We start from the raw sequence: 16,305 nt of genomic DNA, 5'->3' as shown, positions 1-16,305 counted from the left end.
GGATGGTATTTAACAATGTCCATGCCTGTTGCACACTTTTTACCTATGTAGCTGCACCTTTCAGTTTTTTTCTAACTATTTTTCTCATTTTATCAAAGTTTCTGTTTTGAAAGTTTAGTGCTAGTGCTGTGGATTTACCTACTGTCCATCTTCCAGTCATTAATTCAAATTAGACCATATTATGATCACAATTGCCAAGTGGCCCCACCACCTTTACCTCTCTTACCAAATCCTGTGCTCCATTGAGAATTAGATCTAAAATTGCTCCCTTTCTCATCTTTTCCTGAACTAATTGCTCCATTAAACTGTCTTTTATTCCATCCAGGAATTAGCTTCCCTAATTTTTCTTAGCATTTCACTGTCCATCTCACCATTTTGGCCAGGTGGACAGTAGTAGTATACTCCTGTCATTATACTCTTCCCCAACACACAAGGGATTTCTATCCATAAAGATTCGATTGTGGATTTAGTCTCATGCAGGATCTTTATCCTGTTGGACTCTATGCTACCCCGGACATAAAGCACCACCCCACCTCCCAGATGCTCCTCTCTGTCATTGCGATATAATTTGTACCCCGGTATAGCACTGTCCCATTGGTTATCCTCTTTCCACCATGTCTCTGAGATGCCAATTAGGTCTATGTCATCATCTTACTTCTTAGACTTTTGGCATTATATACAAACATTTCAAAGTGTGTTTTTTGTTTGTATTAGCATTTTGCTTTTCAGTTGTCAAGGATAAATTGGAATCTTTTAACTCGGGTGAGTTTTTAATTACAGGCACTTGGACTACTTTTATTATTAGTGGAACCTCTCTGTTGGGATCCCCCAACTCTGCTTCATTAGTATCCTTTGAAGATACCTCCCTCCAAACCATGCGCTGCTGAGCGACTGCCTGCTTTCTCCTTTGTTCTAGTTTAAAAGCTGCTCTATCTCCTTTTTAAAGGTTAGTGCCAGTAGCCTGGTTCCACCCAGGTTAAGGTGGAGCCCATCCCTTCGGAAGAGACTCCCCCTTCCCCAAAAGGTTCCCCAGTTCCTAACAAAACTGAATCCCTCTTCCTTGCACCATCGTCTCATCCACACATTGAGACTCCGGAGCTCTGCCTGCCTCTGGTGACATGCACGTGGAACAGGGAGCATTTCAGAGAATGCTACCCTGGAGGTTCTGGATTTAAGCTTTCTACTTAAGAGCCTAAATTTGGTTTCCAGAACCTCCCTCCCACATTTTCATATGTCATTGGTGCCTACATGTACCATGACAGCCGGCTCCTCCCCAGCACTGTCTAAAATCCTATCTAGGTGACGCGTGTGGTCCGCCACCTTCGCACCAGGTAGGCATGTTACCAGGGGATCCTCACGCCCACCAGCCAACCAGCTGTCTACATTCCTAATAATCGAATCACCAACTATGACTGCCGACCTGACCTCCTTGGCAGAAGCCCTGGGAGACACATCTAAATAGTAGTGCCTTGTAAAAATATGAATAGAAGATCATGTGGCTACTTTGCAATCATCTTGTATCAAAGATAATCAAAGATGGGCTACTGATGTTTATGTTGCTCTGACTTGGTGGGCTTTGACCTTTGTCTGAAGCTGTTTGCATTTCTTTCTATGTTCAATCTGGCAATTGGACAGTCATGCAGATAAGATTTTTTTCTTAAGTGGTAAACCTTATTTGATCCTAAGAGACAAAACGTTTAGTAGATTTTCTGAAAGGTTTAGTCCTTTCTAAGAAAAGTAACAAAGCTCTTCTGCAGTCTAGCTGTTTAGCTTTAGATGAGCAAGGCTCGGGAAAAATGGCAATATGATGGATTATCAAGATGAAATTTAGGTGAGTCCTTAGAACTACCCTATTTTAAAAGGCTCTTGAGTTACTAAGACCTAAAGTTCACTTTATGTGCAGAAGTTACTGCTATTAAAATTACCTTCTAGAATAGGCACTTGAGGTGCACTAGCGGCTCATATGGAACAAAAATTATATTGAGAACCCATTGGGTAGGAGGCATTTTAATTGGAGGGGAAAGGTTATAAAGGCCTTTAATGAATCTTCCTATAATAGGATGTAGAGAGACAAGTTGACCATCAGTGTGACTGTGATAAGCTGCTATAGCACTTAAATGAATGCTGAAAGAATAAGACTTTACTTAGCCTTTCCAGTTCAGAACTAGATACTGAAGGATAAAAGATATTGAACAGTTAAAAGGATCTAGCTTACACCATAAGGAACATCTTTTCCATTTAAAGTTTCTTGAACATTCAGTGGAAGGTTTTCTTGCTACTAAAATCACTTATTTTATTTTCTCTGGAAAAGTCATAAACTGAATTAATCAGCTCTCAGCATCCATTCTATTGGAGCCAGAGAATGAAGGTTTATATAAAGGAGTGATCCATTTTACATAAACAAATATTCTGGGATATATTGGCGAGAAAACCACTGATCTCTGCAGCCATGGGGACCATCTCTAGCAGGGCCAAGAGAGTGCACTGAGAATCATGTTTCCTTCTTAGCCTGAAGATAATTTTCAGAATAAGTGGAAGTGGGAGGAATGCATAGAGAAGGTTACACGTTCCATGGAAGGAGAAAAGCATTGGATGCTAGAGCATCTGCAAGATGTTAACATTAAAAGGCTTGTGTGAATAGCCAAGATTTTACTGCTTTTTGAAATTTCAAATAATCCACTTCAGCAGTCTAAATGACAAGAGGGGAATGGGGGAGGTGGAGAAAGCTTCTTGAGAATGCAGAGTGCGAGAAGAATATGGGATCAGAACTTTAGAGACACGGAACCCAGAAAGAAAAGCACGGAAAGTTTAAAAACTGCTCGGTCTCCTTTCTGAAGATTAGTGTTAGCAGATTGGTGAAGGTGGAACCCATCCTTTCAGAACAGGCTCTCTTCCTCAAAATGTTGTCAAGTTCCTAATAAAACTAAAGCCCTCTTCCCCCTACACAATGTCTCATCCACGCATTGAGACTCCAGAGCTCTGCTGGCCTCTGGGGTGGATTTCAGAGAATGCTACTCAGGAGCTTCTGGATTTCCAGAACCTCCTTCCCACACCTTCCTATGTCATTGGTGCCCACATGTACCACAACAACTGGCTCCTCCCCTGAACTGTCTAAAATCTTACCTAGGTGTTGCGTGAGGTCTGCCACCTTTGCATCAGGCAGGCAAGTTATCAAGCAATCCTTACATCCACCAGCCACCCAGCTATTTAAATTCCTAATAATTGAATCACCAACTATGACAGCCGATCTAAACCTACTGGCCTGGGCACTAGCCTTTGGAGACTTATCTTCAGTATAAGAAGATAATGCATCACCTGGAGAATAGGTTCTTACTTCAGGATCACTTCCTGCTACACGAGGGTGATGATCTCCAACTAGGTGACCTTGCTTTTCCAAAGCAGCACAGAGGCTGGTGGATTGCAGTTAGGACTTGGCTACTATGTCCCTGAAGGTCTCATCTATATACCTGTCTGCTTCAGCTCCTCCAGAGATCGTACTCATTCTCTGAGAACCAGGAGTTCTTTGCACAAGGCGCAAACATACAGCCTGTCACCAACTAGTATATACATTTGTTTAACTGCTTAGTATAATATAATTGATTTATGAGGTATATAAATAAAAATAAACAAAAGACTGGAAGGCCCAATTTGGCTACTGGACTGTTGCCAGCATCTTAATATTGCTGAGTTATTTTATTTATTTAAGGCTTTTATATACTGATAACCGTTTGCACATCATATCGGTTTTCATGGAACAGGTGAATAAAATAATATTGGGTAACATTTACAAAGAACATATTGTAACATAACGGAAATAAATAATTAGTTCCTAATTAGTTTAGCTTGCTATGGGAGTGGGGATGTGTACATCGGAGTGATGTATTTAATGATAATTTGGCAATGACCTGATTGATAAGGGCTAGGTCACTTCCTTGTTCTAGATAAATCCCTGATTGATTTTTTTATGTGGAAATTACTTTTGTCCTCTTATATGGGGTAAGAGTTTACAATACAAAGAATGAGCTTAGGGGTATGTGATAGGGAAGGAAAGTCATTAAAAGAAATTACCTAGTTCCCTAGTCTTACCTTTCCTAGCTTTTAATCGACACACGCACACAGTTTACTCCACAGTTTTCTACTTTCCTCAAACTTTTAAGTCCTAATATTACCCAGTAAGCAGTACTTACCAATCCTCTTCAGCTGCCATCCAAATCTTCTTCTCCTTTCAGTACTCCCTCAGAATTTCCTTTGGTTCTTGTGAATGGCTATATGCATGTAGGTAGCCTTTAAATCTAGGTTCTTAGCTAATTTCCTTTCCCCAAATGTGACAGAATTGAGCCTAATAAGTTCATCTTTAATTTTTTCTCTTTAGGAATGTATTTGGTGTCTGTAAACCAAAAATAAGCCAGAAGCTGCCTGATTTTGGGGGGGGGATCAGAAAGTATTTGAAGTTGAATTTTTTCCCTTTTCTATGGGCATTGCTGACACTAGGGAGGCTAGAAGTTTTTAGTATTTATAATTGATATGGAGGAAATAGAGAATGACATGGAGGATTGGCTGGTGAAAATTCAAATGGTAACCTTCTCAAACAATTTTCAAAACCCAAGTGTATTTGGTGATGTGACCACTGATTTTGAAAATACACATTGGAAGTGATTTAAGAGAATTGGGAAGGTGTGGGAATTTATTTATTTTTTATTTTTATATACCAACATTTGGTATCTCAATCGAGATATCACACCGGTTTACATTCAGGTACTGTAGGTATTTCTCTATCCCCAGAGGGCTTACAATCTAAGTTTTTGTACCTGAGGCAATGGAGGGTAAAGTGACTTGCCCAAGGTCACAAGGAGCCAACAGCAGGACTCGAACCCTGGTCTCCTGGTTCATAGTCCACTGCTCTAACCACTAGGCTATTCCTCCTCCTGAGGACCCGATTTCTGTGTGGATTGCTGAATTTTAGCTCTGGCCCAAGATCTGAACTGCTGTTGTGGTTGCGTGTGCTGCAGTATTTAAGGGCATTATATGTAGTATGGACAGAGTTGATACCTTCAATGAAAATAGCAATTCCTTTTGTAAGGCTGGTATCTTCTTTGTGAAGTACTCTTTCCAGCAGCTGTATGTCTGGAATATGGTGTAATGATCTTTAATGTTGATAACTTTTTTACTTTGCCTCCAGTATATGGTGGCAATTTGGCATGCATGTCTTCATGTAGCCATGACATTTTAAGCCAAGCAAATCTTCTAGAGCCTATTGCTATTACAGAGGATTAAGAAGATGTATAGAAAGAATCATAAATGGAGTTCACAAAATGTTTGAAACATTCCTCTGCATCTAAAGTGTGTGAGAAGAATTTTTCTTTAATTCTTGGGCCTAGAGATTCTGAGTTATCTTTAATTTTCTGTATGGTGTATCCTGGGTACCTTCTGTGACATAATGAGAGAAACAGAGGAAAAACTCCTGAAACATTCTTTTTTTTTTTTTTTTTTAATTTGACAATTTTTATTAAAGGCAAATTGAACTACAATAATATGAACATGGTCTGTGAACAAAGAATAACACATTGAAACATTCTTAAAAAAAATAAAAATAAAAACAAGGGTGGGTAAGAGTATGGGGCAAGGGGGTGGCCTGCTTGGTGCAGCGGTTGCTACCCCCAATTGAGCTGGATGTCACTTGGATGCAGATTCAAAGCTGCTCTCTAAATTGGGTGGAGGGGAATTAGGGCTGGAGGGTACTGGAAGCCAATAGTAGCAGGTGGGAGAGAGAAAAAGGGAAAAAAAAATGGATAAAGTGCGTAGCTTGCTGGGCAGACTCGATGGGCCGTTTGGTCTTCTTCTGCCGTCATTTCTATGTTTCTATATGTTTCTATGCATGAACCTAATATTTCTCAACCCATATGCAGCCTTCAGAGTTTATCAGAAAATGAAATACCCCATCTTCCCAATGATCGCTTGCTCTAAAGAAACCAAAGGTTTAGTTGGCTCAAATGTGTACCAATCTATAATTACCCTAAGGTGGGAGTCCGCGTGACACCAAATTAAATTGGGTACTCCCAATCCATCCTGTTTCTTAGAAAGAAACAAATATCTTTTGGCAGCCTAGGTGGCTTCCCTTTCCAATGAAATGAAGCAGCCTTCTTTGCCAATGTTGCAGCATTGATTTGGGTACCGCAAATGTTATGGTTAGAATCAGATAACTAATTCTAGGTAAGATGTTCATTTTAATTATAGCAATTCTACCTAACCAGGAAATGTGATACCTATCCCTCTCAAGATCCTTATATATTCGGGACAACAACTGTGGATAATTCAGTTGGAAAATGTCTTGTGAATTTCGGATATATATTCCCAAATATTTAATTTGGTGTTCTGACCATTTGAATGAAAATTGGGTTTTTAATATCTTTACTTGGTTGATAGGTGTTGTGAAATTTAGGATATCCAATTTCTCCCAATTAATGGTTAAACCCAGATACTGCATTAAATTTAGCTATCTCTGCAACATTGCCCTCAAGGAAACCACTGGATGTGATAATGTAAATAAAAGATTGTCTGCAAATAGGGACGTTTTAGAAGAAAAGGATCCTACGCTAGAGAACTATATAGACCTTCTCTAGAAATCACATATTCTTTGGCAGTCTAATATCTAATAACATTATACTACCACCTGTTTATCTAGACTACATTAGGCACCGTACCTTTTAATTATATTATTAACCCCATATATCTTAATCCAAGTTAATTCGACCTGTTCATTGTAAGACATTTACTTGTTATTGTTTAGAATGTAAACCGAATTGATCAATAATTCTGTTATTGGAAAGTCAGTATAGAAAAATGCTAAATAAATAAATAAATACTGTGACCCCATGGGTCACAGTATTTGGGTTAGCTTTTATCCTTGTAGTGAAAGGTTCCAAACAAATTGCAAAAAGTAATGGAGATAAGAGACAACTCTCTCATGCCTCTGGCTACCTCAAACAAATCTGAATAACCTCCATTAATTTTAATAGATGCTTTGGGATGGTCTATAGAGTTTAGAGATCCATTGCAGGAAAAAGGGACCAAACTTTATTTTCTCTAAGGTGCTAAAGAGAAAACGCCAATGAAGTAGGTCAAATACTTTTTCTGCGTCTATAATTAGTAAAAAAAAAAAAAAAAAAAAAAAAAAAAAAAAAAAGATCCTTCTGCTTACACTCCCACCAGACGATAATCTGTTATTTGTCGGACATTATCAGATGCTGTTCGACCTATAACAAATCCTGATTATCAGGGTGAACAAGATGGTATTAAGTCTATCTGTAAGGATGTTGGTGAATATTTTCAAATCCAAATTTAATAATGAAATTGGTCTGTAAGACCCACAGAGTACTGGGTCTCTTCCATTCTCTAAGCACTGATAGCAAAATCTCCTGTAGGCAGCACTTATTGTGCTATTTAGGGAAGCAAACATTTGTGAGGAAGACGTCAAGAAAAAAATCTTATCTTCCATCCCCCTAATAAGTTTACCAGTATTAATAATGGTGATATTCCTTGCAAGCCTAACCCTCCCTCTTTTCCCCCATTCCCATACCCAAACCAGTCTGCTTCGAAAAAACTCACAGACCTATACTGTATATAGGAGGAAATATCAACTAGTTCTTCAGTAGCCCCCCTGTGACTAAACCATTCATTGAAACAGCTATCTGCAGCATATAAAACTGTTAAAAAAAATAAATAAAAATAAAACAAAAAAACCCACCTCTGTAAAATGTAAATGTAATCTAATCGGTGTAAATATATTCTCATTCCCCAACTTGTGCTGGTTTGAACTGGCATGTGCCAAAATTGAAACCCTGAAGTTTGCTCACTGTTTTCACATTGTATCTTTTGGCATCGACAATCCCTCAGATTTATGGTGGAATCTCCTCCCACCCTTGCCTACTCATTGCCACCAATGATGATCTTCTTTACGAGGGACCAATGGCTGGGTCCCGGATGTTATTTGTACGACCGGAAGGCCTAGTTCCTGGAAGGCTGCATTTGCCTCCGCAACAGTTTTAACTCAGTAAGATACTCCCTTCATGGAAAACCAGATCCCAAAGGGGAACAGCCATTGATATTGAATGTTCTCCTTTTTGAGAGAAGCAGTGACAGGGTGGAGCTCTTGTCACTTTTGCAATGTTGTCTGTGACAGATCAGCAAAATGTTATTCCAAGACCAACTAGTTTGCTTGAGACAAGGTGTTAATTTTATCTTTTACCAGGAAACTGTGAAAATAGGCTATTATGTCGTGTGGTTTGTTGTCCATCTTCAGACCCAAGGACGATGTGCCCATTCCAGCTTGCCGTCAAAGGTGGGAGAAGGATCCTCCGAGGTAGAAGCCAAAAGATATTTACAGATTTGAATCACAATGTCCGGCAGCCCTTATATTCTGGGGACTCTGGCACCCCAGGGAAATGTAAATTTCAGCATCTGGAGTGCTTTTCAAGATCTTCTAGCTTCTCCCCTAGAGCAGCACAATTTGAGTGCAAAGAGTTTTGCTCTTGCCACATACAGGAGAGTCGTCTTCTTGCGCTTCCATCCGGGTATACACCTCATCCACCCTTCTACCCAATTCTGCCATATCTTCCTTCATTCCTCCCAACAACGCAATCATCTCTTGTTTATAATTTTTTAGGTCTTGATGTAGGGATCTGAACCAGGAGCGAATTCCAGTTCAGGTAGGTAAATCCATAGCTGAGGGATCAGGAGTGTCTTCCGCTGCACTGTCAGCATCTGCGCCCTCAAATGCTGCCATTTTTGTGAAGGTGGACTCATGAATCGGTTCAGATTTCTGATATGAAAATTGCTTAAAATCCACCGATTTTTTTTTTTTTTTTTTTTTTTTTTTTTTTTCGCTTAGTCGTCGTCAGCAAAAAAGCTGAAGGAATTGGAGGAGCACAGATTTGCAGATGACTAAGATTTTAGCTCAATTAGGCCACCCAAAGGGAGAGCTCGCGCTTTAAGCTCGATGATGTCATTTCCTTCTCCTGAAACATTTTCTTTTTGAGAGGCTTTAACAAAGCAAATTTAAAAGTGAAGAAACCAAAGAAAATACTGTAACTTGCAGAAGAAAAACGCAAAAGTGGCAATTGAAAGCAGCATGTATCCCTTCGCTTCAGCAGAAGAAAAAAGATTGAGGCTTGCTCGATAGCAGCTGTGTGAGAAATCCCATGCAGGCTCAGAAAGAAGTTAGATTTTTCTGAGCTTTAGAGAGAGCGTGACTTCTGTTTCAGTGCTATTGGTGATGTAACCCACTTATTTGGCTGGATTTGTCCTGCTTGTCCACAGAGAATGGTTTTGGTTTTCATTTGGGCTGGCTTAGTATTGAACTCTAGGTGGAAGTGCATGTCTTTTTGCTCCCCAGTCTGGGATTGTACAAAGACCTGTGTGTTTTCCATTCACCTTGGTCTAATCATTTACAATATAGATTCTGTTGGCTTCAAAATATGTTGCTCCTGCTGGGGAAGCTAGGGAACAATCTGAAGAGGGTTGGGTAGTGAAAAGGAGGTAAGTGGTGCTATTTGGTACATAATTGGGTACGTTTCCTTCCATTTTTTAACAAGATAAGTTCCATGTAGAACAGTGGTTCTCAACCTTTCTAATGCCGTGACCCCGCAATACAGTTCCTCATGTTGCGGTGACCCCAAACCAAAAAATAATTTTGGTGGCTACTTCAAAACTGTAATTTTGCTACAGTTATGATTCGGAATGTAAATACCTGATATGCATTATGTATTCTCATTGCTACAAATCAAACATAATTATACATTGGGGAACAGTGTGAACTACATCTTATAGTGGTCTCTTATAGTATAAGACCGATGTAGTTCACATTTTTAAATGTATGGTGCTTTGTGTAAGTGTAAGCTGCTTTGTGTACTGTGTAATGATTACACACAAAGCACCTTACACTTACACAGTATTGTGTGTATGGTGTGTGTACTGTTTTTACATTATTAACCTTTTTTACACCAGCAGGCTGTCTTGCAGGCTCTCTTGGCTCTCCGCCTCTTGCCTCTCCGCCTCCTAGGCTTCTGTCCTCTGGCGCTTGCTGCGTCCACCCACTGATGATGTCAGCAAGCGCCGGACACATGTAATGCGCTGCTATGGACTGTGGAGCGTTCCCCCCGCTTCCCCCGCCCCTTAGGCCCCGGACGGATGATGCAATCACATCTGCGCATGCGCGCAGGCATTCAGTTTGGAACGAGCATCCATAACGGCGTGCGTTCCAGCTGAATAGCGCTGCTGCAGACAGTAGCGCGACTTCTCAGTGGCTAAAGCCATCAGAAATATGTATTTTCCGATGGCTTTAGGCGACCCCTGTGTTTTGGTCGTTCGACCCCCGCCGGGGTCGCGACCCACAGGTTGAGAACCGCTGATGTAGAACTTAGTCTACTTCCTGACATGGATGCATATCTGTGGATCTAAAGCACCCACCCCACCCCAGTCATTCCTCATGACCCCCATAACATGTCTTGAAAATTTGGTGTTTGTAGAACACCCAACAGTTATTAGGGGACACACACTCAGTGTGATCTCATTAGTAACCTAAAAAAAAATCTAAATTTAAATGGCGGAATTCGACATCTGAATGTCTATGGTGGTGATAACATTTTTCTGTCTTTAGAAATTATTTTACTCTTCATTTATCTATCTTTGTAAACTATTTTGAAATGTATTTTAATCTAAAATCAGTATAACAAACTAAACATCACCATTATCACACATCCACATGTGCTCATAGCACTGCCTTTTAAGTAAGGACTGCAGTATTTAAACAAAATGGCTCCATGGTACTGCACTGCATGTTGCTGACCATATCAGTAGCTAAATAACCATACCCCCATAATTTTCTGGTCTGTTCAACTTGCAGGAATCTCCCACATAATGGACCAAGCTCCTGCACTCTTGCAGGATGAGCGAGAGAGAGGATATAGATGCTGGCACACATTGTTTCCTGTTGCACAATTTTTTTTTTCTGTTACATGTACATGAGGCAGAAAGTCAGTATATTTCTGCTGTTTTTATTTTTATGGCATTGTTTTAATGGACTCCTTCCCTACTTTCCCCAAGCAAAATCACTCGCCACTTTTAGAACTATAGCAGGTGTTAAAAACAGCTCCTCCTCCTCTGCCACCTCATGCCCATCTCAGTAACTCATGCTTTCCTCTCTGCTTTGGATACCAGTTTAGTTTTTGTCGCTCAGCTCTGAACATGCTGTCTGACCTGATACTGTAGTATTAGAGTTTGCTTGAGCTAGAGGAGGAAGTTTCATGGCACTTGAAGTTACTTCATGAACTTTGAATCCTGAACCTGTGATTAATGTTTTGCAGTAATACAGATCTTGATGGAGTGTCTCTGGGAGAAATCCAGCTCACAGTCCGTTATGCCTCTCTGCGGCAGAGTCTCATTGTTCTTGTAAATGGATGCAGGTAATGTATTTGCAATTAATTTAAAATTATATTTATTACTAGGGGCTGCACCCCCTGCTCACGTCACTCACCGACCCTGCCACACAGGCTTTCTGCTTTAGATTTCATGCTCACGCCTATATGGAAAATGCAAGCTGGGTAGGGCAAGTGACTTTATTGAAAGGAAGGGCTGGGAGAGAGATATCACAGTCTACTACGTGGGGGTGGTGACAGCATTTGGGGAGAAGGATGTATAAAGGTGGGCGTTGTGGATGGGGGGGAGGTATATGGTGGTGGGTGAGTAGGTGAAGTGTATGTATGTAATAGTGTAGGTAGTAAGTGCTGTTGAGTTTGTGAGGGGGTGAGAGTGGTGTGGAAGATGTGGGCAATTCCCCCCCCTTGCACTCCAAGTTTTCCCCCTAGCCTTCTCCTCCCCACCTGTGTGAGAATGGTGTGTATGTGTTTTGCATGTGAGTGGTGGATGCGTAAGTAGCTTTTCAGGAGGTGAGTGAAGTGTGTGGGTGTTGGGGATGGTGGGGGAACCCATCCTGATTTTTCCATCCTCCCTCCCTCCCCTCTCCTCACACTTCCCTGTGCAAGTGTGAGGGTGCCACTGTGTGTGCACAAGTTCTCCCTCTCCTCCACCTCACTCCCCATTTCCTCCCTCCTTCCTTGTGTGTGTGTGTATACATGGGGTGGGATGGGGAGAGGGGAGAATGTGTGTGTGTGTGTTATGGGAAAGTGAGAGTGAGGGGTTGTGTGTTGGGGGATAGACTCTTTCCCCTTCACAATCCTCCACAGATTTCCCTGCCCGCTGTGTGTGTGTTATGGGGCTGGTGTGAGTGGTATTAGGGATGAATTGGGGGGGTGTGTGTGGTTGGAGCTAAGTGTGTGCATTCTTCCCCCAACATGCTTTACTTTGCCTTGGCGTTCAGTTGTGTGGGTGTGAGTGACTGCTGTGTGTGTGTTGGGGAGTTGCTGGGCATGTGGGATGGTGAGGGTGCATCCTCCCAACCTACATCCAGTCCCCCACCCCTAGCGTCTGTTTAAAGCATGCTGCAGGGTTTTGTCTGTATCACTATAGTGATCGGATACTTCCAACATTTTGGCCTTCTTTCACAAAGAGCTGCACTCAGGTTTTATCCCAAATTTCTCTGAACTTTCAAGTAGCTGCTTTTTCTTGTTAATAGAGGTACAATTCAAGGGGTTTTGTCATTTTTCATCCAGACGTTGTTTTCCTCAGAGGGGTGTTTTGTCTTTGACATCCTTTTAGGTCCTTGGTTCCTCGGTGAGACCTTAATTTGGCTCATAGAGCTTTAGTGGGCTTGCTGTACAAGCCTCTTAATAATGCTTTTTCTGTAAGTTTTACACTGACATAGCAGCATAGTAATGATGGCCGAAAAAGACCAAATGGCCCATCCAGTCTGCCCAGCAAGCTTCTTATAGTAGTATCTGCCGCTTTGTGCAGTATTACCCCCATGTTTCTGTCGAGTAGTAACTGCTGCTCTGTGCACTTTCCCTCAAGTCTTATGATAAGGGTAGTAATTAAAAACTGTCAAACTCATAAATTGCTGCTAGCAAAATATTTACTGGGCGAGGAGCCTTCTTGATAATTCAGACAATACTATTTGATGTTCTTTACTTTGAGACTTGGCTGCAGAGGCTGTCCTTTGCTTTTTCGTTTATATCTGCCTGTGAGTTCCCCAGATTGTGAAAGCCGGGGCCCATGTCGGTTGTTGTCTGTATCCAGTCTCTCTCTTTCTTTCCCCCCCCACCCCGCCGTAAAAGCGGGGAGCGATGTTACAGTTGCATCAAAAGCATCAAGACTATTGATTGAGGGTAGTAATCCCCCTGCCTTCTGTTAGGGTACTAACTGCTGCTCCGTGCAGGTAACCCCCATGCACCCTATTCTTCATTTCCATCCTCTAGCCTTTAGGGATCTACAGCGTTTATCCCATGCCCCTTTGACTTTTTTTTTTGAATGTTTTCTTCTTCTCCACCTCCTCTGAAAGGGTATTGCAAGCATCCACCACCCTCTCTGTGGAGAAATATTTCCTGACAGTTCTGAGTTGTCGTCCCCCCACACCCCCCCCTGAAGTTTCATTTCATGAACCCTAGGCTACTGTTTCCTTTCTGATGGAAGATTCAAAGTTTGTGCATCATTAAACCTTTCAGATATCTGAAGGTCTGTATCATATCTCCCCTGTACCTCCTCTCTTCCAGGGTATATATATTTAGATCTTCCAGCCTCTCCTCATATATTTTCTGATACAGACCCCCACACCATTTTGGTCACCCTTCTCTGGATCGTCTCCTTCCTGTCTCTATCCTTTTTGAGATATGGTCTCCAGAATGTAGTACTCCCAGTGAGGCCTCACCAAGGCCTCCTTTTTCCTGCAGTTACTCCTTTCTCTATGTAGCCTAGCATTCTTCTGGCTTTAGCTATCACCTTGTCACATTGCTTCTCTGCCTTCAGATTGCCAGATATTACCCCAAGGTCTCTCTCTTGGTCCGTGCACATCAGTTTTTCCCTCCATATATAGAGCTCTTTTGGATTACCATACTCCAGATGCATGATTCTACACTTCTTGGCAATGAATTCCAGCTGCCAAATCTTCAACTACTCTTCAAGCTTTCTTAAATCACACTTCATTCTCTCCACTCTGTTGCAGATCTTAATATCATCTGTAAATAGACAAATTTTATCTTCTATCTTTTCTGCAATTTCATAAATATATTGAACAGAACCAGTCCCAAAAGTGATCCGTGTGGCACTCCGCTTAACAAGGTTCTCTCTTCAGAGTAGGTTTCGTTTACCATTACATGTTGTCTCTATCAGTCAACCAGTTTGTAACCTACCTTGGCGCTTATGGGACCGTATCAAATGCTTTGCTGAAATCCAAGTAGATAACATCATGCGCTCTTCTTTGATGCAATTCTCTAATCACACAATCAAAATAATCAACAAGATTGGTCTGACAGGACCTTCCCCCCCCCCCCCCCCCCCCCCGATGAATCCATGCTGCCTTGGAATCCAGCAAGACACCTGATTGTAGATAGTTCACTATCCTCTCCTTCAGCAGAATTGCCATTAATTTTCCCACCACCTAGGTGAGGCTAAACCAGCCTGTAGTTTCCAGCCTCCTCTCTGCTACCACTCTTGAGAAGAGGGACCACAACCACACTTCTCCAGTCTTGCGGCACCACTCCTGTTTCCAGGGATCTATTGAATAGGTATTTCAGTGGACCCGCCAGCACATCTCTGAGCTCCCTCAGTATCCTGGGATCCAGCCCAATGGACTTGTCCACTTTCATTTTACTTAGCTCATCCTGAACCAGCAACAGTCCTTCTCCAGGGTCTTCTTTAGTGAACAGCAAACTGTTTAATATTTCCACCATTTCTTTCTTTCTCCACAAATTGCTCCTAGTCACCTTTCAGTTTTACTATATTACTTTGGGCCTTCCTTCTTTCTCTGATTTATCTGAAAAATGTTCCGTCACCTTGCTTTACCTCTTTGGCAATCTTTTCTTCCGCTTGATCTTTTGCTTTCCTGATTTCTTTCTTTGTCTCCTTCAGCTTCACCAGAAATTCTTAAGAACATAAGAACATGTCATACTGGGTCAGACCAAGGGTCCATCAAGCCCAGCATCCTGTTTCCAACAGTGGCGCATCCAGGCCATAAGAACCTGGCAAGTACCCAAAAACTAAGTCTATCCCATGCTACTGTTGCTAGTAATAGCAGTGGCCATTTTTTAAGTCAACTTAATTAATAGAAGGTAATGGACATCTCCTCCAAGAACTTATCCAATCCTTTTTTAAAACCAGCTACACTAACTGCACTAACCATATCCCCTGGCAACAAATTCTAGAGTTTAATTGTGCGTTGACTGAAAAAGAACTTTCTCCGGTTAGTTTTAAATGCCACATGCTAACTTCATGGAGTGCCCTCTAGCCCTTCTATTATCCGAAATAGTAAATAACCGATTCACATTTACTAGTTCTAGACCTCTCATGACTTTAAACACCTCTATCACATGCCCCCCTCAGCCGTCTCTTCTCCAAGCTGAACAGTCCTAACCTCTTTAGTCTTTCCTCATAGGGGAGCTGTTCCATCCCCTTTATCATTTTGATCTCCCTTCTTTGTACCTTCTCCATCTCAACTATATCTTTTTTGAGATACGGCAACCAGAATTGTACACACTATTCAAGGTGCGGTCTCACCATAGAGCGATACAGAGGCATTATGACATTTTCTGTTTTATTCTCCATTTCCTTTTTAATAATTCCCAACATTGCTTTTTTGACTGCCGCAGCACAATGAACCGACAATTTCAATGTGGTGTTCACTATGACGCCTAGATCTTTCTTGGATGATAGGTTTCATATTAGGAATTAACATTGTGTAACTTATAGCATAGGTTATTTTTCCCTATATGCATCACCTTGCACTTATCCACATTAAATTTCATCTGCCATTTGTATACCCAATTTTCCAGTCTCACAAGGTCTTCCTGCAATTTATCACAATCCGCTTGTGATTTAACTACTCTGAATAATTTTGTATCATCTGCAAATTTGATTACCTCACTCGTCTTATTCCTTTTCAGATCATTTATAAATATATTGAAAAGCACGGATCCCAGTACAGATCCCTAAGGCACTCCACTGCCTACTCCCCTCCACTGAGAAAATTGTCCATTTAATCCTACTGTTTCCTGTCTTTTAGCCTGTTTGTAATAATTACCCATGAAAACCTTCTCCGGAACGGAGAAGTAAACACCGAAGCAAAGAAATTGTTTAATCTTTCCGCGATGGCCTTATCTTCTCTAAGTGCCCCTTTAACCCATTGATCATCTAATGATCCAA

The 16,305-nt window shown here is 41.4% G+C and overlaps 1 protein-coding gene across 1 annotated transcript in view; it reads left to right on the top strand.

Moving 5' to 3' along the window:
* Nucleotides 1–16,305, top strand: part of LOC115082337 (extended synaptotagmin-3-like) — a gene marked incomplete at both ends in the record, with an annotated part of 112,563 nt that overhangs the window by 73,894 nt on the left and 22,364 nt on the right. The window contains 1 exon segment of the mRNA XM_029586573.1: nucleotides 11,361–11,459. Coding sequence (XP_029442433.1) covers nucleotides 11,361–11,459 — 99 coding nt within the window.

The sequence above is a fragment of the Rhinatrema bivittatum genome, unplaced genomic scaffold (assembly GCF_901001135.1).
Source record: "Rhinatrema bivittatum unplaced genomic scaffold, aRhiBiv1.1, whole genome shotgun sequence".
Taxonomy (NCBI): domain Eukaryota; kingdom Metazoa; phylum Chordata; class Amphibia; order Gymnophiona; family Rhinatrematidae; genus Rhinatrema; species Rhinatrema bivittatum.
This window is presented reverse-complemented; position numbering and strand designations above follow the sequence as displayed.